Source organism: Euprymna scolopes, chromosome 5 (genome assembly GCF_053919585.1).
Source record: "Euprymna scolopes isolate OS-2025 chromosome 5, ASM5391958v1, whole genome shotgun sequence".
In the NCBI taxonomy this organism is placed as follows: Eukaryota; Metazoa; Mollusca; class Cephalopoda; order Sepiida; family Sepiolidae; genus Euprymna; species Euprymna scolopes.
Window position 1 is genome coordinate 17389746 of NC_136486.1, and position 27534 is coordinate 17417279.

Here is a 27534-nt window from a genome sequence, read left to right on the forward strand (position 1 = left end):
ACGGATTTTCACAAGATCAGTATGGTTTTGAAGCTCGACCCTTTAGACGACAAATACCGAAAAATTGGCTAAAAGCATTAATTTCTTCACCCTCAACTGGGTACTTTTCTACAGGGGGGAGTCGCTTTTTTCGCAGATATTTTCGAAAGTCATCCCCTCGTTTCGATTGTCTAGCCTTAATTTAAACCTACGTCACTTCCGGTTTTACGGTGGTCGTAACAGCAAAGATGCCAGGGTTTTCCCCGTTCTTTTCCTCTTTCGCGGTAAGGGTTCGAGCCTGCCTTCCTACTCCCACTAAAATGCTAGTAAAATAATAAAATCATAATAAACATTGATAAAAATTCAAAATAGTATAAACGAAAATATGATAAAATAAAAATATGGAGCAATAAGTATGGAAGCAGAATAGTAATATAAAATATGCTTCCATACTTATTTTATATTTATTGTAATTTATTTTAGATCTGGAGTTAACGTAAGACCTATGAGATTGTTAAAATAGATTTAGGTTCAGAATAAAGAAATTCATTTCAACTATGGCAATGCAGAGTGTGCGCGTTGAAGGTGTTAAATGTCAGTGTACGACATGTTTGCAGACATGTCGTATAGTGTTGTATTTTACAAATTCATGACGTTTCTGCGCAAAATGTCAAAATGTTCTCTTAATACGATTTTTATTTTAAACGTGATTGTATTCACTTTATTAACTGGATTCTTATTTCCTTTTTTTTACATGGGGGTAACCACTTATCAAGGCCCAGAGGCCACTCGAGGATAAGGATTAATGGGTATACATAAATCATTGTGATTTTAGCGTAGTAGACATTAGTGGGAATCTTGTAACTTGGAATACTTCGGGGACGGTTCAATAAGAATTTGTTCACGTTGGACTTGAAGGCAATAGCGTTGTAGACAGCTGAAAAGCAGGCAAACGGAATAGAGCAGTTCTAAGAAAGAAGCCCTGTTCATGTTTAGGTGTAGGCAAAGATAAAGAGTGTGGGAAATTGTTGATAGTGATTTTGGCTAGACAAGTGTTTTTCGTGAAAGTCTGGCGAGGGGGCTGGGGACCATAGATTGAAGTTCAGATGAGCACCTGTCATGAAAATAACGATAAAGCAAGGACAGGCCCGCTACGTCCTTTCTGTGGGAAAGAGGTTGCAGGAAAGAGAAAAGAGCATCCCCCACTAAGCTACGAAGTCTATTTTGAACTCTGTCAAAGACAGGATCAGCTGCTTCTAGCAGCTACTGCCCAGATGTGGCAACAGTATATATATATATATATATATATATATATATATATATATATATATACCGATTGCATTTCGTCCTGTAACCTCTATTGCTCTATATATATATATATATATATATACCGATTGCATTTCGTCCTGTAACCTCTATATATATATATACCGATTGCATTTCGTCCTGTAACCTCTATTGCTTTGGCCTCACTGGAACTGATATACATGACCTCCTAGAAATAATAATAGATAACACTTACTTCACATACAAACAAAGCACATATAAACAAATCACAGGATTGCCTATGGGCTCCGGCCTGTCAGGACTACTCGCTATCGCATTCATGGACAAACTCGAACGCTGCGCCCTCAACTCCTTCTACTCCTACACCTTCTTCACGCGATACGTTGATGATATCCTACTCCTGACACTTTCCCGGGAGGACGCAAACTCAATTTTTAACATGTTTAACAACACCGACCCACACATTGAGTTCACCATCGAGCACCCCGACAGTTCTGGATCCCTGGCACTTTTAGACTTCAGCCTCAAGATCTCCGAAGACGGTAATATATCCCCCAAATTCTACAAGAAACCCGGCTGTAGAGATCTCTTCGTAATGAAATAGCGCGCATCCGCAACAAATGCAGCAACGAAGCGGATAAAAATACCTGCACAAATAAATTCAACCAAGTCCTAGAAACCAATGGATACCCAAAACCAACCATTGAAAACCTCAATAAATCTAGAAGACGCACGCAACATACTTCCTCTAACACCTGCTTTCTAAAACTGACCCATTTCAACGACAAGATCACAACAGCCATCCGCAAAGCTATACACAGAGAGGGTCTAGACATATAACTTATACACACTGGGCCAACATTTGTCAAAACGCAAAACCCACCTAAGCACCCTAACTAACTGCCCGATGAACACCACTAACATGTGCCACCGTACATACCCAGTATATCGTATACAGTGCACCAAATGTGACCAATCATACGTCGGTAGCTCAGTGAGACACCTGCACATTAGAGTAAAAGAACACATACAAACACAAGCCTCTTCTATTCGCAAACACCTTCACACATGCGACAACACTAACAAATCCATCAGAGTAGATATTTTAGCCACCGAACGCAATGTTGGCAACCTTCGTATCAAAGAATGAATCCTAATTGCCAAATTACACCCCAAGATTAATCGCCGACATGAATTAGGCTCATCATTCTTAACTTAATGCACACCATCACACCATTGCATAATGAAATTAAAAATAAATAAACAAACAAAATAAAATAAATAAAAAAATAAATAAATCTAAAATTAAATTAAAAGAAACCAAAATAAATAAACAAACAAAATAATAAATAAGCAATCCCTATTCAAGATTACTACACATTAATAATAATAATAATATTTAACAATTAAATAACAAGCCTAAGATATATGAATTAGATGGTGCGAGCATGTGGGCTATACGGCTACATGTATATGACTCATGCAAATTTATAAGTTTATATGCCACAATATAACCCAATTGATTTCTCCGAGTAAACCTAACAATATTAATCGCAAATAACAATAAGACATAATACACCAAAAACAGAAATCCAAGAAAACTCAAATAAATAAATACATTATATAAAAAAAAATTTACTAAAACACCCGAAATAACTTTAACCACTTCATCATAACACATTGCATATATAAATAAATAAATATAGTTACTTGGTAATTGAATTAAAGATACAAGAATCCATAAATGAGTATATATACACTACATAACGAATTAAATAAAATACCCCCAGAATGAGAACAACATCACTAAAATAAAATAAATAAGCAAACAAATAAACACACAAAAAGCAATGCAACGTTATACACCCGAGAAGAAATATTGGTAACAATTATCCCCCTTAGAACAACCCATCGAGTAGTCTCCCTTGACCAACCGACTTATGCTAAGTCTACGTCCACCACCACCACCATACAGAATGCAGAACCACAAACAACAAATAAATTAGTTAATTAAATCTCCTCAATATAAACATAAACTACTATAAAAAAAACAAATAAATAAATAAAATAAATAAATAAATTAAAATTAAAATAAGTAAAAGAAAAACAAACAAACTCAATCACATTAAATTAAAAAGCCACCAACAATGTTCGGACAATTATTTAGCCCGATACTGTTACTATTTACTGTTTGCAACAACACGTTTGAACCAAGGATAAACTATTATAAAAAAAGTAAATAAATAAATAAAATAAAATATAATATAAAATAAATAATTTAGAAATATAAAATAAAAATTGAGAAAAAAAACCTAACCATATACCACCCACAAGTCCCGAGCAATGATTTACTGCGGTATAGTTACTGCTTGCAACAACACGTTTTTCAAAGTCAAGTAAATATCTGACGAAGAGATCTTTCTCGAAATATTACACGGACATACCACCAGACCGACTTTCCCAGGTAACCACTGTGCAAATATAAATATACTGCGTATATCAAATATGAATATGTACACATGTATTTATAAGTTGTATTATTAAATTTCTCACCTGCTTCAGCTTGTGTCTTTCTGTTACTTCTGCATTGTACCGCCTTCTACAATTCCATTTAAATATATATATATATATATATATATATATATATATATATTCGTCCCTCACTCTCTCTGTTTAATCTCCGTTCATACATTCTGCCTGTAGTTAGGTAAAGCTCTCCTCTCTTCTCTTTCTCCCTCTCTTTTTCTTTCTCTCCATCTATCTATCTAACGTCTTTCGTGTGCAATTATTTTAAAATTCCTCGATTGTTTATATTTAGTCTGTATTATCTACGTTGATTTAAAAAACAAGAAACGGTGACTAAAACAAACGTGTTCATTCAAGATTAGTGATAACATCCATATTCTCGCTCTCACTCTAACTATATTTCTATGTCTCTCTCTCCCTTTCTCTCTCTCTCTCTCTATCTCTCACATACACACACACAAACACACATGCACACACACATAACCACACTAGTTTAAATACACATACAGATATATATATGTGTGTGTGTGTGTGCGCGCACGCTTCCTCTCTTTCAAAATTTATAGATAAACACAAATCACTCTTCATACACGCAAAAATTATAATATACAGAGTGGAATGATAAAATTGTCGTCCTAGAAAAGACGACATGATTCCATTTTCATTTGATGAAAACCAGTTTTGTTTTATTGTTGTAGACCATATACTAGTTGACCGGTTGTGTGCAAATCCCAAGAGAGATAGGTTCCTTCCACCATGTTTGAAAGTTACAACGTGTTCAACGAGTGAGATCGTAAATACGCCGCTGACAACAGAACCATTGGCAAAATGCATCGCTGGATTGCCACGAATAACAGAGCCGTGCCCAGGTGATGAAACCAAAGTTTCCATCAACGGTTATGGTCTTTGACGTGGTTTCAGGCGAGAGCCACATCATGCTACCTCACAGCTTCGAGGTCTGCTTGAACGTTCAGCATCAAAGTGTACCTGGATGTGCAGAAGAGTGTGGTGCCGCTCGCAGACTTTGAGAGTGGCAGCAGGACTCGGCGCCGGCCCACATATCCAAGGAGTCCCAGGCTTGGTTTGAGAAGAAGTGCTACGACATTGTACCCTTCTGTCACTGGCCCACCTCCTCGCCCGACCTGACCCTGCTGAACTACTTCGTTTGGTCATACGTCGAGAACATCACTAACATGACCTCCCACGACACCAAAGCCAGCCTGATCGCCGCCATCCGTCGAGTATTCTCTGGGTTCCCGCCAGCACTTGTGGAAAAGGCATGCTCCTAGTTTTGTTCCGTATTGAGGCGACTACATTGAATAGATGTCAGCTCTGCTACATAACCAAGTTACCTGAACTGATTTTTTCAATGAAAGTTTTAAAATAAAGTTGAAACGTTGTTTTCTTTTTATCGTTCCACGCTGTATACACATATACATAATATATAATATAAAATATGATATATATAAAATATATATAATTAATATTTATAATGTATATAATATAATATAGTATATAGATCGATCGATAAATAGATAGATAGCATGGATAAACAGATAAGTAGATAGTTACACAGATAGATAGATAAAAAGATAATTTACTTGCAGATTCATATGTTACGTTGTCGTATAATAAATGAGGGTTTGTTGTATATTGGCTGAAATTGGAATGGAAATGATATATTAAAACGTGTCTATTTATAAAAGATTGAGTGTTTGATTAACTTATCAGAGTTAATGACGTTGTGTGTGTGATCGTTTAGATGTCTTTCTATTACATATGTTCAGATGCTGTTAAGTGTGAATATGCGTGTGACATGTCATTTGAACATACCTTCTGCCATTTTGTTGGTCCATCTGGAAATTCTCGTCTGGGAGGGAGACTTTATACCTGCTTTTGAGGACGAAGATTTATTTCACACCAAGACAATAAATTGGTTCTATAGTTTATTTCACTTTCCCAGATGTCTTGCAGAAGGTGGAAAGTGAATTTGGCCTGTGTTGTTTTTTTCTTCTATGTCTTATTTCTACCACGTCAGCATTCGTTCCCCACCCCCAGCGAAGGGGAGGAGACAACGGCAAAGCCGTCCGGTCTCGTCCAAGTCGCAACCAAATCTCCTCGATTCAGTTAATCTGATCACATAGCTCACACACAATCAAATCAGCTGATATTGACTTCCGGTCAACGTGTCTACACTATAACTCACCTCTTCCCTCTCTCTCTCTTTCTCTCTCTCTCTCTCTCTTTCTCTCTATCCATTCTCTAACACATAATCCGTACAAATCTAAGATTTGAATAAGCGCAACACTACAAAATTCAAATAAAATAAAATTTAAATAAAATAAAATTTAAATACAATAAAATTTAAATGAAATAAATGTTTTAACAACAAATTCCCTGCGTTTCTAGCGACCATTTTGTACATATACATATCATTTATTTCTTCTGTACTTTTCCGTCTCTTTTACGTACACACATATGTACATAAAGATCCCGTGCCCTTTTTCTCCCTCTCTTAACCTCTTCAAAGTGTGCGTACATATCTACATATATGGCCTTACTCTCTTCTGTGTCATGATTTTTCAATCTTCAAATATTTAAGGTTTGAATTGATCGTTTTGTTTTACGGCATAGCAACACAATTAGGGTTATTTAATGGCGAATCATATCATTTTTGTAAAAGTTTTAGGATTCGAGTTCTCTATATCTTCAAATATTTATTCATGGTGTTTAGATTCGCCGGCTTTTTTTACGGCATATATATCCTTTTCTGATTATTTAATGCCGAATCCGATAATTTTGGCAAAAGTTTAATGTTATGGGGTCTCATCCATGCACAAGATATGAATTCTCCCGAACTGTATAAATAAATTGAGAGTTACGACCCTTTGAATATTCTATGCATTTTCATAGTACATGTAAATCTAAGTTCCGACAGAAACTTGGCCATTTCGATGGCCTTTTTGCTGTTGGGCTGGTGCAAGATGTTCTGTGTAACCCTAGAAGGTCCACCTTGCCTCCCGGCTTTCGGAAGAAGCAAGTTTATCGCTTGTTTTTTTGAGGCGCCCTCGCCGAGGAATGCTGACGGTGCTAATCAGAATTATTTTTGTAAGGCCAGAGTGCTCCTCCTCTTCGGGTGCTGGCCTATTTTCCAATCTTCCAACTTTGTGTCACATCATCTCGCTGTGGGAGAGTGGTAAATATTGGTCAGTGTATTTTCGTAGTCGGCAATCTTGGCGATACTTACTACGACGTTTGCTCTTTGTATATGCTGTTTTGTTGTTGTTACTGTTGTTGTTTGTTTGTTTGTTTTTGTTTTGTTTATTTCAATATATTTTAGCTTTTCTAACTCATCTCTGTGTCTGTGTTTTCCTTAGTGACCCTTCCAGGTCAATAGCATTTATATACTTCAGGTTCTTTATATCGTCGAATATTTTTCATCATTTTTGGTTAATTGTTTTGTAGAGAAAATGTGTTGCTTTTGTTTTTGGCTTGGAAGAACATGATTGAGTTTTGCAAGGGAAAGGAAAAGGCAATGACATCAATGTTTGGTGCATTTTACGTCAGGACGCTGGTATCTTCGGACAACTTGACCTGGTAGCGTCGAACTAATCATATACCGAGTTGTAGCAAAGTTGATTTTGTTTTCGATTGCTACTGCTGACGGTTTTATACCTTTTGGTCTTCAATACAACAGGCAGGAGTATGACTCTATAACCAAGGAGCACCATTGGTATAGGTTCGTTCTATTTATTAACATTTAGTCAGACTTTTCTTGACTTAAGGAATTTGATATTTTTATGCTTATTGGCATATACCGGTAAGGTGTACTGTGCACCATTTCCTTTAGTAGAAAGTTGATGTTTTATTGCGACCGGAAACTGGAGAGAGACAGAGAGAGAGAGGGGGGGGAAGAGAGAACGCAAGAGAGAGAGAGAGATAGGATAATGGCAAGATATAAGAGTATTGCCAATGCTGTTAAGTTAGAAAAATAAAAGAGCGATCTTATTAAAGCCATGTGTAACCTCGATAATCGCTTAAAATCGAAGCAGAAACATAATTAATAACTGTTACTAATCGGACGAGAATTTAATGCAGAAACGACCTGTATATTTTTATCATCAGTATTTTTCATTAATTTTTTTTATTTTTGAGCGATTATCAAGACTCTCCAGTTCGGTATGCATCAGCGATTCCCGGTTCCGGCAACGAACACCAAAACGCAGGCATATCCACAAGCTCTATATCTGTTTTCAGTAAATTCATATCTTCAGTTGACCACCTATGCTATTACTCCAACCGACGGGTACGATTGTGGCTACAAACTTGCGGATGAATTTCTCTTAAAGACCTCCAAGAACGTGACCAAACCAACGAAGTCTCCGTTTTAGAAGGGTCTTTGTTATTCTGTCGGTATTAAATTGTGGTGTCACTTCAAACTCAACAACGGGAATTAGGGAATGAAAGTTCGAAAATATGAACAAAATATATTCATATGAGCAATTTTATAGAGATAAAAATTATACTTTGAAAGACCAAAGTTTATTGAGAAGTTTTTAAGTTCTTGAATAAGAAATATATAAAGAATAGCGTCAAAAAGTTCGTTTCAAAGTTCTGTTATAAGTATGTATGCGTGAGAGAGAAAGAGAGACAGACAGACAGACAGACAGACAGACAGAGAAAGTTTACCTTCTAAGTATCTGTGTTTGCTGGAGATATAACAACAAGCTTAAATGAATTTCAGCGTCGTGCATTCCAGTCTTCTAAGATGAACGTTGTTTACGATAAGAGTCGAGCCACATCGCGTCGTAAGTGTACTCTGGAAGAATTCATATTTCAGTTGAAAAAGTCAGTGTTTTTTAGGCTTTGATTAATTTTACACACGGTTGTTTATTTGAGGGTCCCAAACTATTTTTATTGACTGGAAAATATTTCGAATTCACACGTTTATGTGAGGAGAGTGAATCTCGACCAGACGGAGAAAGAAAAGAAGTAGCAATTACAGCCATTTTCTTTTCAGCATTCGTTCGAATCGCATCTCAATGTCAGACTACCATAAAGAAGTGAAAAGAAAAGAAGATGAAAGAGTAAACGGAATGGACAAAGAATAGAAAGAAGTAGCTTACATCAGCTCATTCGCATCGCCATTAATGTCCAATCAACCACAAAATTTAACACAAAATCGTGCACGGATGATGCGGTTTGAGATTTTGATGGAGAGACGGATGAAAAAAGGAGGCACAGGATTATACAATTTTTACAAACTGAAAGGAGTCTTCAACAAAATATGCCCAAGCTTGTCTTGGCTGTTACATTATCACGACGTTTTGACTGCTATTCTTCTCGGCCTTCTCAAGACAGCTTATTGAGAAAGACTATAATAGCATGACTGGAATCAGAAAAGAGTCTCCAGTCTAATAGATTTCGTACTGTCCACCAAACTCCAACCCCTGCACCATCGCCGTACTGTTGCACTCTTGTGCCAATTTTACAAATATTTGATTGGGCTGTACTCTGACGAACTCCTAGCACTTGTGCCCCTTCGAAGTAAGTAAATACCCTGACTAACCCGACAAGCATCAAAATCGCATCCTTGCACTGTAGAGATCCCTAGATGTCGTAAAGCCTTCTACTCTAATAGTTTCTTCCCCTGAACTCCTAAATGTTTGGAATTCCCTCTCGGTTTCCTACTTTTCTGACTGTAATGATATGCAGAAGTTTCTGTAATGTGAACATACTGCTGCTCATCTCCCTGTAAATATGGTTACAAATAGTAGCCCCTTATGTTCATGTGGCACTGTGCCTTTTTTTTTTGGGGGGGGGTAAAACAAAATAACTATAATGGCAATGAAAAGGAATATGTAATCGGCACGTCTGCGATTTAATCATGTCCGTCTGGCACCACTGGGAATTCCAAATCTGTTTTAATCGCAAGAAACAGACTTTTCGACCAACATGCTGATTCCTGATAACGATTGAAGACGAACTTATTTCGAGCCACGCTGACGTAGAAGATGGTGAAAAGAAAAGGGAAAGCGTCTTATGGTCAGAACAGAACAAAAAGATGGACAAAACACGCAAAAAAAAATGGCTGGAAAAAAGCGTTTCATGTTTTTGTGCGATGCTTAGCTTTTTTCTTTTGTTTTCTATTTTGATCGACCACACGCCAACGCTCCACCGGTAAATAAACAAAACTGTAAATCCTCTCGACTCTCCTGCACGGTCTAATATCATGTGTCATATCCCATGTTTATTAAATCTCACAAGTACTTCTATACTTGAGGTGCGAGGTTTGTCGATAAAGTAACGGGACTCCCGTCTATCTGGCAAGTTCCTTTCGAATATATATTTTTGTTTTACTTTATGTTTATTTATTTATTTATTTATTTATTTTGATTTTTTGATTTTTTTTTTTTATAGATTTTTCTTGTCTATAAATGTTTATATTTTCCAAGTTGATAGCATAATAGATTTTGCAATTGTTTTCATTTTCAGTTGGTGAGAGGGGAATCTTTCACCTAACCCCCTCTTAAACACACCAAATGGACTCTTATTAAGTAAAATACTTAATATTTCTTTAATGGAGAGTAGAAAACACATTGTGCATGCGTTATCGGCAGCTTCTGTTACTCTCGCTTCTCTTTATTTGTCCCTCAGTCCTCATTTTTAATGAATGATTTTTCTGACAAAGGAAGAAGAAAAAGCTGTTTTCTAGGTTGGCAGTATTTTTGCGTGAACAGCCGCCAGGGATGTCGGAGATTTTCTATTTCTATGTCTATCCTTGTAGCCATGTCACTAGTAAGGGTGCTGGAGGTAAACGTTTTATCTGGGCTGGCGTTATCCGCCTGATAGTCAGGGACCCGAACCTTGGATTAACCACTAAGGAGGCTGTCCTATCAGCAGGTGCAAAGTACTGGGGCTGCTGTATTGCCATTTGGTGAATGGATTCTGGACCATGCAGTAGCTCCTGGTGGGGCCTCTCTATGCCATATTAGTGGGTAATTGTTACGGATTTACCTTTTCATGTGCTACAAAAGAAAAATTCTTCATTTCTATTTCTCTCTTACTTTCCCTCTCTGCCCTGCTTCAGGCATGTCTGTGGACCTAGTTCACAGACCCCAAAACACCATCATGAAAAGTATCAATAAAAAACACACGATTAAACCCGGATCTCCAACTTCCAACGTAGACTCCCACTACCATGTCTCCTTCTCCAACATCAGGGGTCTACGTTCTAACCTTCTAGAGGTTGAAACCCAATTACAGGAGACTAAACCAGACCTTATATTTTTAAGCAAAATTAGAATTGGACAGGCTATTTCCCTAGATGAGTTCGTAATTAAAGGATACTCTAATTTAACTTCCAAGTCTGACCCCCAAGATCGCCATGGGCATGGAATATGTACCTATATAAAAGATGGTTTCCCATGTGATAGGGACATCTCCAGAGAAGATCCTAACTTACCCTATATGTGCTTCCGGTTGCACGAGCTCAAACTACTGCATTTATATTTACTTTCTATCGCTCCCATAACAACGGAGTTACTATCTTTAAAAGCATAGCTGAGAAAATTTACCATGCCCTCTCTGCTTATCCTTCAGCTAATATTCATGTCTGTGGAGACTTCAATTTTCACAATGTGGAATGGTTAACTCACTCGAACAAGACCGATGATGAGGGGAGGTTCTGTCATGATTTCTCCATTGCTTATGACTTCACTCAGACTGTTCACGAACCACCCGCGTTCCCGATTCTGACGGACAGTATGCAAGTCTCCTAGACCTCTTTCTCACAACTTGACCTGAACTGTGTTCAGCTTCTGTTCTGTCTCCACTTGGATCTTCCGACCACTCAGTTGTATCAGTTAAGATAAAAATGAAATGTAATAAGTCTCCAGATGTATCTCTCCATCGTAGAGTATATTGATACTCTATGGCTGACTGGTATAGCTTCCGCACTTTTATATCAGATCTACGTCTGCGTTCCATGTTTAAAAATTATGTGTCCTCTATAGCATCAGACCTGACAGAATGGTTAATTATAGGTATAGACCGTTTCATACCCTCGAAACAATTCCAGCAAAAACTAAACAGCCATCTGTGATTCTCTCCGGAATGTGCTGTTGTCATTGTGCATAGAAATCACTTTTTCCATTGCTTCCAACGTAATAGATGTACTGAGACTAAAGCCGCTTTCAGTACTGCCAGCAACCACTGTAAAAAAAGTAATAAAGAACGCAGGAGAGTTGTATGCTCAATCCGCTAAGTTCAAAGTAGCTGAGTAGCGGCTTGGTTCCCACCAGTTTTCGCAAATAGCAAACAGAATCCCGAACAGAAGCATGTGCTCTATCCCAACTCTCATAAATGGACCTGAGGTAATCTCATCAGCATCAGACAAAGCCAAATTCTTTGCCAAGAACTTTGCAGCTAATTCTAACCTTTGTGACCAAGGCTGCCAATCTCCAATATTTCCTCCTGTATCAGAAAACATGCTATGTGATATACAAATATCTGTACGTGACGTTGCCAAGCTAATCAAAAAATTTGATTCCAATAAAGCAACCGGCCCTGGCGGTATTCCAATTATAGTACTCAAAAGACTTCAACCAGAACTTGCGGCCATCCTTACAAAACTGTTTAAACGTTGTCTTAAAGAGGATTGCTTCCCGTCACCCTGGAAAATCTCATCAGTATGCCCTGTATTTAAGAATTCAGGTGATCGGTTATCTCCCTCACAGTACATGCCAATAAGTCTCCTATGTGTCATGAGTAAGTTGCTGGAATCTGTGTTAAATAGAGAAGTAATCAAGCCTCTTAGCAAAAATAACCTTAGTGACACGCAATATGGTTTCCGTTCTGCTAGATCTACAGCAGATGTATTTACAGTTATATCTCATAGGATTAGCGAATCTCTCAACGGAGGCTACCTTTCTAGGACAATTGCTCTTGACATATCAAAGGCCTTTGATAGAGTATGGCATAAAGATTTACTTCACAAGATCTCCAGCTATGGTATAGCTGGAAATATCTTCTCAATTATTAAATCATTTCTCTCTGGTAGGTTCATAAGAGTAGTGGTTGATGGGCAGAAATCAAAAGCTCTTAGTATTAATGCTGGAGGCCCTCAGGGGCCCATCCATGGCCCTACTCTCTTCCTGATCTATATTAATTATCTTCCAAATCACATCCTTACATCATTCGTAGACACTACTATCTATGGTAGTTCATCTAAGACCTTAAACGACTAAGTTCTCTCTGATTCTCTCTCCTCTGATCTTGAGCAAGTGGTACAATGGGGAAGAAGGTGGCTTGTTACTTTTAATGCATCTAAGACCAAGCTTTTATCTTTACATCATCAACGCTCTGATCCCCATCTGGCATCAATTGAAATGAATGGCTCTCGTCTTGAGGAGGCCTCATGTTTTGAAAAGCATCTGGGCTTCACCTTTACTCCTGATCTTAAATGGAACACATGCATTAAATCCGTTGCTAAGGCCGCTGGAAAAATGGTGGGATCTTTCTATCGATCCAGTAGATATCTCACTGCTGATGCAATTCTCTATTTATATAAGAGCCAGATATGTCCAAGGATGGAGTACTGTGTCCACATCTGGGCAGGAGCTGCTAGAAAGGACTTATTCTGCTCTGATAGAGTTCAAAATAGACTTCGTAGCCTTGTGAGGGATGTAATTTTCTCTTCCCTGCAACTTCTTTTTCACAGAAGAGATGTTGCGAGTTTATCTCTGCTTTATCGTTATTATCGTCGCAAGTGGTCGGCTGAGCTCCATTCTATGGTTCCCCCTCGCCAAACTTACACAAGAAACACCCGTCTAGCAGAAAACACTATCACTAGTTTCCCCCACTCTTTATCTGTGTCTAAACCTAAGCGTAGATTCCATGAGCAAAGCTTCTTTCTTAGAACAGCACGCCTATGGAATTGTCTTCCGTTTTTCTGCTTTTCAGCTGACTACAATATGGTTGTCTTCAAGTCTAACGTAAACAAGTTCTTGATGAGCCGTTCCATATAAGTTAACAGATTTACCGAATCTCCATTACTAACGGTTACTATATTGTCCAATTTCTAATGAACACTCTTTAACCCTTATCCTCGAGTGGCCTCTTGGCCTTGATAACTGGTGTGCCTATGTAAAAAAAACAAAAAACGCCCGAACAATGTATGTTGGTGGCAAATAGCATATTACATATTTTCCACTTACAGGTAATTTTCCTAAAGTTTTTATGGAAATCACTCCGGCCGGACAAATTATGAAACCATATGACGTGAGGACTTAACAAGTACGAAAGATGATTATCGCAAAGACAGAAGGTGTCTATTGGTTTTGTTTTGAAAGGATTACGGTTATACATAGGAGAAAAACAGTCAGCAGGAAGGGGATTCCACAAACTTCCAGTCCTTGTAACGAAGATATTAGATTAGGAAGCTGTATTACAATGAAGTATCCAAACAGATAATTGATGAAGACTTTTATACTAATGAGTTAAACGAGCTGTAACAAAGGAAGCAGGGATTACATCAGACAATTCTGAAGAACGCATGTCATGATAGTATTAAAAAAACATAATGTGAGAGAGAAAGTGCAGAGAAGACACGTGGGGCCAATTAAGTAGGTTTCTGCATCTAATGCACTCTTTCCAGCATTCTCTGCACAGCTTTTTATGCATTATTAGAAGAAATAATGTGGAATGCTCTCAGGTCGGTCGGCTTCTTCATTACGTTATGTTTTTTTTATATAAAACCTTGCAATTGTGCCATTAATATAATAAGAATTATTAATGACATTATTATTATTTTAACACTCCTTGTTTAAACAAAGATAAGGGAGATAATTCTTACAGATCAAGTTTTTTTAATTACGTAACCGAAAATAGAAATGCCGCCATTAAAAAAGCGACGTGAACGTAAAATTTAAATATCAGAACTTATTTATGGGGTTATGGTGCGAGAATATTAATTTCCACGTCCAGGAACTGATCTGGAATATTTTAAACACGTTTCGGCATTAAAGGAATTAGATCAGACCGCGAAGATATATGATCTAAACTAATACCGGTCCTTACTTTCAAAACGAGTAATTTTATGATCCTTGTGGCTTTTGAGAAAATAAAAATATCCAACTTCGCACAATTATACAAATAAAGAGGTGGTTTTAGCTCTACTCAGTCATGAAATTTAGTGCACAACGCATAATGAGCAGGAGCATTGTCGTGGTGAAAAATGATAGATGTAAAGGAAAGCAAAGAAAATACAATATTATGCGCTGAGGATATCATCTTAGCTGAGAACACACTCTTTCTGCTTACACCATAGTTCATATAGCAAACCAATATTCGTAGTTTTTTTAAAACTGTGTTCACCATTGTCGGGAAAGTTACATGGGAATATCAACATCACAAGCGTTTCTCAATTATACCTATCTTCCGATCAGGGGAGATGACGACATTAGTCTTTTGCGGTTCTTTCGGGGAGGTGTCGATGCATTCCTACATACATCGTGTGGTATTCCCAAATGCTCACTCACCGTCTAGCCTTAGCGTTGCTTAACTTCGGCGATCTAACAAGAGCCGCTGTGTCAATGTGATTATGCCGTATCCGTTACTTTTTAGACAGACATTGTCCGAAAGAGTTCTTGCGCGATGAAGAGTTTCTTATGAGGAAAGACTTGCATACTCTCAAACCGCACTTCTGGGCCAGTATTGCTTAAATCTAATGACAGGCAGAAAGCAATACTACTTAAATATGTAGGAAAGAACTGGTAATTTTTGCTTCGTTTTGTTTGTTTTGTTGTGTTTTTTGGAGGTGCGGAATTTATAGTCCGATCACGTTTATAGTTTTTTTTAAATTATCAACTTTCTCAGGACATAACTTCGAAAATATGGCATAAATATTTTAATTTTTTGCTTCTTTCTGAAGATGAGGTATGCCTCGAAAATTTAGAGAACAACACCACGATGCCATCCTTGTTCAAGACATTGTGTTGGTAAATAAATACTTTATAATTTAAAAAAAATATAATTCTTTACCTTGTCTCGTACTTAACGGTGCTCTTCCACATGACTGCATTGCCGTAGATTTCAAACACACCTTAAACACTACGTACATAACTTTAAAACACATAACTTTAAAACACATAACTTTAAAACACATAACTTTAAAACACATAACTCCAAAATAATTAAATTCAAAACAACTAGAACACATCCCTCACTTACAACTGACGTATTTTCTGGTTTTATATCGTTTTATAATTAAGGATTAAGGAAGGTGTTTCGTTTTAATGTTAAAGAAATTCGTACGTTTTTCTCTCTTGTAGGTGGTACTACCTCGACGAATACACGCCTTGTCAACCGACGTGTGGAAACAGCACACAGCAACGATTAGTCGAATGTGTTGAGGAGAATACACAACAAACTGATGAGAGGATTTTCTATGCGGTCCCGGGAAAGTTCTGTATTGGTCCAATGCCACAGATGTTGAATTTGTGCACCAGCGCTGATACGTGCCAAGGGAGTTGGGGGCTCAGTCCTTGGGGAAAGGTAATCTTATATTGAAGTCATGTAAAGTTCTTCACATTTTTGTTTGCATTGATGCATTGATTAAACTATTTGGGTGCATTCACTGTTATTATTTTCTCACTGAAGCTTCATTCAACATAGCTCTATATCAATGTATATGAAGCTAGTACATTGGCTAATGTAATTCTCGTCTTATGGTTGTTGAACTCAGATATTCACGGTTAATTTTAAATTTTGTATTAAATTTCATTTACATCTGTAGCATTTAGTTATGATGTTTCCTTTATATCTTTGATAATTTACTTTGGAAAATATGACACAAGGCCAGAAGCTTGCGAAAGTTGAGCCAGCGCGCGCTTCTATAGAAAGAGAACCTTGACTTTGCAAGAAATGCTAAGTAGTCCAGCCCCGCCGACATTGCTTGATTAGGGCGCCCAAGGGTAATAAGCATTAAACTTATTCACATTCTACAAGAGGGGAAGCAATGTCTAGAAGAGTGGATCCTCTAGGACATTCCAGAATCATACCTCAACACTATCACTATCAGTCACAATGGTCCAGTATCCGTCAAACTGACTGTCGATAACAAATCCTCGACTTGGCATCTCTGACCTTCACAGTAAACTTGTGGAGGAAACACTGCTTTGATATTTCTTAATTTTTTAGATGAGGATTAGTTATTTAAATTCATCGGACTACTGTTTTCATCTTGAGTGTAATTTTCAAAACGTGGCGCAGTGGTTAGAGTATTTGAAAAAAAATCAGTCGTAAAAGTGTTATTCTCTTGAATGTGGGTGATCGAAAAATGCAACCGCGAATAATTTAGGATCTCAATCCAGTCATGGTTGGCGGGACAAGAGTATGCTACCTCCATGAAGTAAATAAAAGACAAAACACACCCGGCGGAGATAACATCAACCGAAACATTGTGAAAATGGCACTCAAAATGAGAGCAGTAGTTTGATGAATCCAAATAATACGAAAGACTGCTTTTATTGTCTTTTATTGGCGTTTTATGATTCCCCTGTAAACTGTCTGTTGGAATCAACGTTGATAATTACGAAAGCAAAGCAAATACATTTTTTATGAATGAGATTGTGTAAGTGTAATACAACTACCATTACATACATTTATAATCTACAAACATCTCGTTAACTAACATTAATACAAGAATAATACACATTTCTTCTTTAGGGACTTGCCCGATAATCACAATAAAGCGATATGAATTATGTAAATTCCAGCTGGCCCTTATCGAGTTAAAAAAGCACAAAGTCGTGTATCCGGTTATCTCCCGCCAGACCGTTTGCTTCTACCTTTTTCACAAATGTGACAAACTTTTTTTAATTACTTGTCGACGTAGTATATAAGAATACATTAAATTGTGTCTACAGTGACAAAATATGTCAAATAGCAAAAGAAAAATTCCTATTGATTTCATATCCATTATATGCTTATTTTCTTTGTTGTATTTGTATGGTGGTCGCTCCAGATAAGGTGTAAAACCACCTGATGTAAAGAGCAAAACAAATACTACTTCGACGTCAAAAACCAGACAACAACAAGTGAGATGAATGTATTCCAATCCAGAAAACAGCAATTCTTACTTCTTACCTCATGATATGTAAGAAATAAAGGACAGAATAAAAGAAAGGCTGTCGAAAACAATTTTCAAATCGGCCATTATGCTATACTTCGTGAACAAACACCATTGATGGAAGTGCTGCATATATAAAATATTCTGATTATCTGTTATTCGTCACGAGAGCCAAAAGTATAGCTGCTCTGCTGTGTTTGAAAATGTATTCTTTTTCTTCAGAGGAAGTAGTTCCTGTGTTTAAACATTTGATAATTTTATAAATAATGTATTTTTAAATAAGGGTGTCGCCCTATATACACCAACACTACAGTTTTATTTTTTAAAAAAATCAATTCAAGTACCTTGATTATGCAGTAGATCTAATATATATTCAATGTAGCTGCCTTCAGCCTCAATCACTGCCTTGATACAGGTTCGGAACTAATAGCATGACTTTTCCACAAACGCCGGCAGGAGTTCGGCGAATACTCGGCGGATGGCGGCGATCGGGCTGGCTATGGTGTTGCGGGATACCATGTTGGTGATGTTCTCGTCGTATGACCAAACGAAGTAGTCCAGTGGGTTCAGGTCGGAGGAAGAGGGAACCCAATGAGAAAAAGTACAAAGTCGTATCACTCCTTCACAAGCCAAGCCTAGGTCTCTTTGAACTTGTGGGTCGGCGCCAAGTTCTGCTGCCACACACAGAATCTGTCAGCAGGGGATCACCACACTCTTCGAGCACATCCAGGTACATTTTGGTGTTAACTTTCAAGCCGACATCGAAGATGTGAGGAGGCATGATGTGGCCCTCACTTGAAACCACATCGAAGACCATAACCGTGGCCGAAAACTTCGTTTTCCTCACCGTTGGCACGTCCCTGTTATTCGTGGAAATCCAGCAGTACATTTTGAGGGTGCTGGCAATGGGCCTGTTGTCATAACTTTGATCGATAGAGAACATAAATTGTATAGCGATGCATCTCCGATCTAGCTCGTTGAATACTGAGTCACTTTCAGGCATGATAGAAAGCTCTTGCGATCTGTACACAACTGAAAAACAAGTAGATGGTCTAGAACAAAAAATAAAACCGGTTTTAATCAAACGGAAATGGAATCGTTATATTTTCTAGGGTGACAATTTTATCGTTACACCCTGTATATCACTAAACTTCTTCGTATACTAATCGTCTGTCTAAAATACTGAGAATTTCTTTATCAAGATAGAATATAATAAAAATATTTCTATTTTTATAGAATTATTTATTCAGATTTAATTATTTATCAAGATAGAATATAATAAAAAATAATTATATTTTTATAGAATTATTTAAAACGATATTATATAAATAATGAATGTTAAAAATTTATAAATGTTTTTATTATTTTTTTATTTTTTATTTGTTGACTTGTAGGAATACAAAATATATTTGTTGACGTGTAGGAATACAAAATATATTTTTTAAGAATTTTCTTTTTAAACGAACAGTATTTTCGCTCGTTTCCTTTTGAGTTCCTCCGTGTACTTAGATTCCAGTAAAACGAGCAAAGAAAGTTGACTTGGGGTCCGTTGGTTTGAGAGGCAGAGAGGCCTTTGAAGCCTTATGGGGAGGTTCTCTTAGTGTTCTGTTGGTAGATATGTTTGTTCTGATCGTAAGAGTGTCATTCGATAGAGAAACCAAATATCATTTTAAGCACTCAAAATGATACACCGTTACTTCTTTCGTAGCATCTAATGATAAACGCTTTCGGTTGAATACTAACTCAAAAATGAGCAGAGAATGAAGTATAACGTTTAACAGATTTATTCAACAACTTATAGATTAAATGACAGTTGAATGCGTGATTGTTAAAGTCTGTGATACGAGACACATTTCTTTTCATCTCAAAACTGTTATGGCGGATCTCTCTTCTCCCCATGGCGATAACTCTACTTTCTTCGATCTAAGAGAAATAATCCTATTATTTTTATGTTGTACCTAATAATTGTAAACTTTAATTTTCATTTTGTGTGGAAGAAAAATCTCTTTGTGTAATATAACGCGGACGGCTATATGAAAATACCGAGCCGTAAACAAAATGGCGTCACAATAAGGAAAAAGAAAACTATAAAAAGAAGAGAGCACAATCGAGGAGAGATCACGTTAGAGACGTGGATTACGTTCGAGAGCGCGTTTGAGAAAACCACTTGAGGGACGTCACAGTGATAACGAGAGAATGAGGAAATAAACGTTGTTATACAACAAAAAAATCGAGTTGAAATTATTTTCAATTTTTTGTCTACTTTGTTACTGAGGCTACAATGTGTTGGGTCCAGGACAACGTTATATTTGTTTCAGAGATGACCAAGATCAGTTAACCAACATTACGACCAATGTCGAAATAACGCACCAAATTAGGACGCAAACAACGATTGGACGACCACGGCCTGTGCAGTGAACATATAGAAACGCAAGTTCACGTCAACACTAAATAATCAAAAGGAACTAACTTCCCTAAATGCAAACAAACTTACAAGAAACCTTATTGACTTTTATAAATGCGACGATTTTCTGAACGATTCCTTAGTAATTCCAATAATTATTTTACTTTTTATTTTTATATTTTAGTGTTCTGTGACATGCCACGGCGGAATTCAGAGACGAACAGTCACATGTCAAAAGACCTTGCCGGATGGAAGTAGAGTGAACGTCAGCGATGCTGACTGTGCCGACATACCCCGAGCCCGTTCGGTTCGTGTATGCAATTCGTTTCCGTGCCAGTGGCCTAAAATGCGCGAACCGGTGCGAAAATTTTTCCAGCTGACGCAACAGGATCACGTCAACCTATTCACCGGCTCCCAGGCTTATATCCTCCCAGGGACCACACTTCACGTACGCTGCTTAGCCAGAGGTATCGACCGGAACTCAATCGATTGGCTGAAAGACGGAGAACCAATGGATACGAACAGTTCTGAAGTGAATCAACCGAGGTACAAGTCGCGCCAGAAAATCTTCATCAAGACGTATTACAATGCTTCGGGGAGCGTAAACTACACGTGCAAAACTGAAACCTTCTACAATAATATAAGCAACGTTCTTTCCTCAATGTTGACCGTTTATTTTATAAATCTAGCCGACATCTTGCCTGCCAAAGACGAACGAGGACTGTACCTGCCCAGCGCCCCTTCCTCCTCCCATCCGCAAGTGACGGATCCTTACGATAAAGTGAAAAGAAGGGTACAGTACGTGCCTGGAAAATGGTCACCGTGTTCGGCTAGAGTTTGCAAAAGATACGGTCGTCAAGAACGTAGTGTGTCATGTGAAATCATCACTAGTCAGTATATCGAAGAGTTACCTCCTGTAGTTTGCAAAAAGAAAAATTTAAAGAAGCCAGAGAAAATACGAAAATGTCGAACCGATTGCTTTAAATGGATTACACATGACTGGTCAAAGGTAAGTCCTTTATCATATGAAATATATTTACTTCATTCTTAATATTGACCCTAACCTTATGCCATCAAACTACTTATATTCCACCATCCACTAACCGTTTTTGTTTTCCTTATTTTTTTCTCCTCCCTCATATCTTTTCCTCAATTACCAACCTGCCGTGCTATCCACTTTTTTCAGAATGTATGTTGTCCACTCTCGACTTTTCTGTAAATACTCATGTATGCATGCATAATTTCCCCGCTTTTAACATATTTTTCTCCTGATAAAGCATTAATTTTTACTGATTACTGCAGTTGGGGTGCCTGTAGTATAGATGTCTATAGTTGGAATGCCTGTGGATGGGATGCCTTTAGGTGGCGAGCCTGAAATGTAGAGACCTGTAGATGGGATGTCTGTAGTTATGATACTTGCTTTTTAGTGTAAAAAATTCAATTCGATTTTGTAGCTCTAACAAACTTTTTCACCAAATTTTCTAATCCCTTTCTTTATAAATTTGTCAATGTCTTACATAATTATATTTAACGTTCTCTAAAAAATATGGATAAAGTACTATATGTCTTGGCTGTATTTTGTCCTTTCCTTGTACTATGTTAGAACACTATCTGGCTATTTTTTTATCTTTATTTAGCTTCTACCGTTTTTAAGAAAAAATATTTGTGAAATGCGCTGTTTAGTATTACAATTAGAGAGTGAGTAACTAAAATGAATTTACTTACGTATTGTTTTATTGACAAAAGCATTAGAAACCTTTTATTTACATCATTAAAAATGATGTAAATAAAAACCATTCATTGTAAACTAGTATTAAATTCATTTTGTAAAAACTTTATGTAATTTTGTTTTTAGGTGGTGGTGTTAATTTCTTCACATTAATAATATAGGTATCCAGATAAAAATCGTTTAAACTTGCATGAGATTCGAGCGCTGATATTTATATCATAAAGATTACTACCTTACGATTCCTTTTTTGTCAACTAATCTCGTGTTAGTTTTAGTGTACAAACAGACTAGGTTCCAAACCAAACACACACACACACACACACACACACATATATATATATATATAAAACAAGATAAAGATACATATTATCTTAACAATATATTAAGATAATACAAAGCTCAATTTACTGTATAGAGCAATTAAAGAAACAAGAAAACATATGTGATGAAAATAAAATTTGAGTAAATTACAATATTTATAAATCCATCAAAAATTCAAACAAGTAATTATAATAAAGAAAAAAATACTTTATCCATGCATTTCAAATGATAGGCTTTTTATTTAGTGGATAAACATTACTAAAAATGCATCATCGGTTAACATGACTTTGAAAGTATATAAAATTTATCGGAATCATTTTTAGTGAAACAAAAAGTATTTTCAACAGAATGACAAATCAAGCTGTCTGTGTGTGTGCGTGTGTGTGTGTGTGTGTGTGCATTTCCCTACGCAATAACTCTGTCAGTTTTAAGTCTATATGATCGAAATTTGATATACATGGTACTGAGATTTGGGAACATCTTTATAACTCGTTTTCAGCCAGAAACTTGACTAGTAAGGGGGTCAAAATTCAACGATTTAACCTGTGAGAACTCTACCAAACTCCTCCGACAATTGGGATGTAAATACTTGAAATTTTAGATATAGGTTCTTTGGAAATGGATCTAACTTAATAACTTGATGTAGGCCCAAATCAATAAATGTTAAAGGGTCATAATAGGGGTTAAAGTTTTTAAAAAAATAGACGTTTTTTGGGGGGTTTTTTTTGTTTTTTTTGCTCAGCATACACCTCCAAACACTCGGGCAACACCGGGCCGAAATGCTAGTATATTTATAAAAGTGAACGTGTCTGTGTATCTGCCTGTCTGTCTGTCTGTCTGTCTTTGTGTGTATGTACATTTCCCTACGCAATAACTCTGTCAATTTTAAGTTTACAGGCTCGAAATTTGATATACAGGGTACTGAGATTTGAGAAAATCTATGTGATCGGTTTTCGGCCAGAAATTTGGCTGTAAAGGGGTCAAAGTTCAACGATTTGACCTTTAAGAACTCTACCAAACTCCTCCGACAATTTTTGGTCTAAACACTTGAAATTTTAGATCCAGGTTCCTTGGACATGGATCTAACTTAATAAACTTACCAATATATAAAGTATGTATGTATGTATGTATGTATGTATGTATGTATGTATGTATGTATGTATGTTACCGTGTCTTCCTAAACTTTTGACAGAGGCGACGGATTTTACCAAGATTAGTATTGTTTTAAAGTCCTAGCTTTCAGACGACAAATATCGAAAAATTGGCTAAAAACATTACTATCTTCACCTTCAACTGGAAACTTTTCTACAGGGGGGTAGCTTTTTTCGCTGTTAATTTTCAGTCTACATATGCAAAATTTGATATACAGAGTACTGAGAGTTGGGAAAATCTATGTGATCGGTTTTCGGCCAGAAATGTGGCTGTTAAGGGATAAAAGTTCAACGATTTGACCTTTGAGATCTCTACCAAACTCTTCCGACAATTTTGGGTCTAAACACTTTAAATTTAAGATATAGGTTGCTTGGATATGGATCTAACTTAATAACTCAATTTGAGCCCCAAACAATTAATTTTAAGGGTTCATAATGGAGGTCAAAGTTTTAAAAAATAGACCGTTTTTTTGTGTTTTTTTTTTATTTTCTGCTCAGCATACACCTCCAAACACCCGGGCAACGTCGAGCACCAATGCTAGTATATCTATATACGTGAACGTGTGTGTGTGTGTGTATACAGTTCCCTACGCAATAACTCTGTCAATTTTCAGTCTACAGACTCGACATTTGATATACTGGGTAAAGCGATTTGGGAAAATCTTTGTGATCGGTTTTCGGCCAGAAATTTGGCTGTTAAGGGGTCAAAGTTCAACGATTTGACCTTTGAGAACTCTACCTAACTCTTCCGAGAATTTTGGGTTTAAACACTTGAAATTTTAAATATCGGTTCCTTGGACATGGATCTAACTTAATAACTTGATTTGAGCCCAAAACAATAAATGTTAGCGGGGGTCATAATAGGGGTCAAAGTTTTAAAAAATTGACCTCTGCGGTCTCTACCAAATTACTCAGTTAATTTCTGGTCTAAACATTTTAAATTTTACATAAAGAGTATTCATGGATAGGGCAAGCTTTTTAATCGGTTTGGGTCGAAATTTTTTAGTTACCAATATATAAATGTATGTATGTATGTTTGCATGTCTGCCTTCAACTGAGTACTTTTCTACAGTGGGGGGGGGTCGCTTTTGTCGTCGATATTTTTTAGTAATCCTCTCCTTTCGATTGTGTGGCCTTGATTTAAACATAAGTCACTTTTAATTTGGTGGTGGTCGTAACAGCAAAGTCGTCAGGTTTTTCCCCCGATTATTTCTCTTCTTCGCGGTACGGGTTTGAGCCTGCCTTACTACTACGACTTTTTTTTGCTCAACATACTCATCCAAACACCTGGGCAACGCCGGGCTGAAATGCTAGTAATATATAGAGTAAACAAAAATATATACGTATACATAAATATATATGGAAACAAGTTTGCGTTTACTGTAAACTTTTTACGCAAATATTATGCAAGTATAAATCATGTAGAATATCTGCATGAATATAATTACACGTAATAGTTAACTAAAGCTGATCATCCCATAAGAAAACCGAAAAACTAATAGAGAATTAATTAAAATGAATGCTTAAAAGAATATGCAAATTAGCTAGATCTTTTGCTAGTGAATGCAATTCCACAACCCATATATGAGAAAATTGTGTTTTCTTTTTAAATAAATAGAAAAGAGGATCTTTAATATGAATATCAATACACAAAAAAGAAAAACGAATCTATAGGAGTATAGATTTAACCGATAAACTTTTAAACTACTGGTGACTGAAATAAACAGGGAATAGTAATTATGCGGGGTAGTTTAGAATGAGTACACCTTTGTTTAAATGTATGAATAACGAGTGCAGAAATATGTCGGTAAGTTGAAATACAAAATGTTCATTTCAACTTGCCCACATATTTCTATTACTTTTGCGCATACGCAAATTCATTTATAGCTTGAAATGGTTTAATTTTAAATCTTTGTTATATATCTGCCAATAGGTCCACGACAGGGAACGCAGCTGGAGCGCTAAATGTTTTGGTTTTGATTTTAGCTGATGGAGTCATTTCTTTTTAACTTTTGAAATCAGTACCTATATATTAAGTACAATATAATATTTAATAAAGGGATTGGCTCCGTAATATTTAATATGAAATCTGCAAGAATAAAAATATATCTTAGCGTATTTAGGTAAGGTCGCCTCATACCAAAAGTTAAAAATAAATTGAAGGTTCAAAAAATATTATGAAAATACCCAAAATATAAGTTATTAGTAGAGAATTAATAAATAATGTTTCTTGGCCTTTAAAAAAAAAATGGTTCGAGACACGCAAAAATATGGAAAGGTCAGTTCAAATATAAAAATTATAAAATGATGCATTTGTTACTAAAGCTTATCCTTTGATGAAAAGTTCCTATCTTTGAAATACCATGGGTTAAGGATTTTTTTATAATTCCTTTTTTTTTATATTTTTTATGAATTATTTATATTTTTGTTCAATTTTTTTGTTCATCACCAATTTTTCTTGTTACACACACACACACACATACACACACACACACACACACACACACACATATATATATATATATATATATATATATATATATATATATATATATATATATATATATATATATATATATATATATACCCGGCGTTGCACGGTATTAATCGTAACGTTAAATTCTTTTTTAAAAAATATGAAGTAAAAAAGACGCAAAGAAACTGACACATTTTCATGCGAGCATTATTATGTCTTTTCTTAAACAGTTTATTTTTTGTAAGTAAAAAAAAATACTAGAGCGTAGATCGAAACCAAAACCTTAAGAGAGTGAGTCAAGTACGATAACCATTAGGTCAGATTGGTAGGATCTTCGAAAAGTTATTTCCAATTTTTACCCTTTGGCAGCCGTTTTTTTTTTTTTTTTTTTTTTTTTGTTGTTGTTGTTGTTGTTGTTGTTGTTGTTGTTGTTGTTGATGATGATGATGATGATGAAAAAATGATTAAATTATTCTCTCTTTTCTGAATGACCTATATACCAATTTTGAAGTCTGAAGATCACAAACATTCTCACTTACAATAATTTCATGAGTGACTTGGTATTTCAATAAAAATAAAAACTTACCCTAAATGTCTTTCTATACGTGTAGGCGTTGAGATCGTCAACCTCATAAACGAACGAAAAAAAAAACTACAAAAAAATGCTTTTTTTCTGCAGATGTTTTATTTTATATTTCACAAGGCATGGGGGTCTCATCCATTCCTAGAAAAAAAAAGGAACTGAAATGTAACCACAGAATGGCTTGACACTTATTTTATTAATACATTCTTTCGGTGGCGCTCCTTCAACGAGATTTGCATATGCTTCAAGTGTTTTCTCTTATTGCAAACATTGCATTAGACATTGCATTAGACATTTGGCGGTTTCTCTACATATGGTTGCTGTTGCTCACATGCGTACAGACGGTTTGTCCTTCATCATTGGGGGCCGATTGCCAACAGCGTTCGCAATCAGAGTCCATTCACAACTAAATTAAATAACAAAAAGTTACAAAGTGTTTAGATTTCCTTTTCTATTTATTTATTTTTATTTATTTATTTATTTTGAAGAACTTCCTGCATTAGTTGTAAGTTTTGCTTCTTGTAAACCATCTTCGAACATATAATACACTGCATAGCACATATCCGTATAATTATAAAGCTCTGCGGACAATCCGGGTGTGCTTGCTTGTTTGACTCTCGTCTTCGACCATCAGGCGACTCCATCTTTTAAAAATAAGGATAGGTGAAATTATACATATACGTTTTTGCATTGGGAGAGAGAGAGAGAAAGAGAGAGAGAGAGGGGGGTATTTTTTACTTGATGTTAAATGTTGCAATCATTTCCTGAGTGATTTGGTATTTCGATAATTTGTTTATAACCCAACTCTAATTGCTAGCATATACATGGTGGAAAGATAAAATTGTTACCATAGAAAAGACGATACGATTCCATTTCCGTTTGATAAAACCCAGTTTCCTTTTTTGTTATTGTTGTTGGAGACAAACTAATAGTTGGTCAATTGTGTA

General features: G+C 36.3%; 1 protein-coding gene across 1 annotated transcript in view; it reads left to right on the forward strand.

The window, feature by feature from the left end:
* LOC145276711 (ADAMTS-like protein 3) overlaps positions 1 to 27534 on the forward strand; it is a 583334-nt gene that overhangs the window by 512811 nt on the left and 42989 nt on the right. Inside the window, exons 12-13 of the mRNA XM_080127906.1 lie at positions 16125 to 16347; positions 20512 to 21336. Coding sequence (XP_079984032.1) covers positions 16125 to 16347; positions 20512 to 21336 — 1048 coding nt within the window. The remainder of the gene's footprint in view (positions 1 to 16124; positions 16348 to 20511; positions 21337 to 27534) is intronic.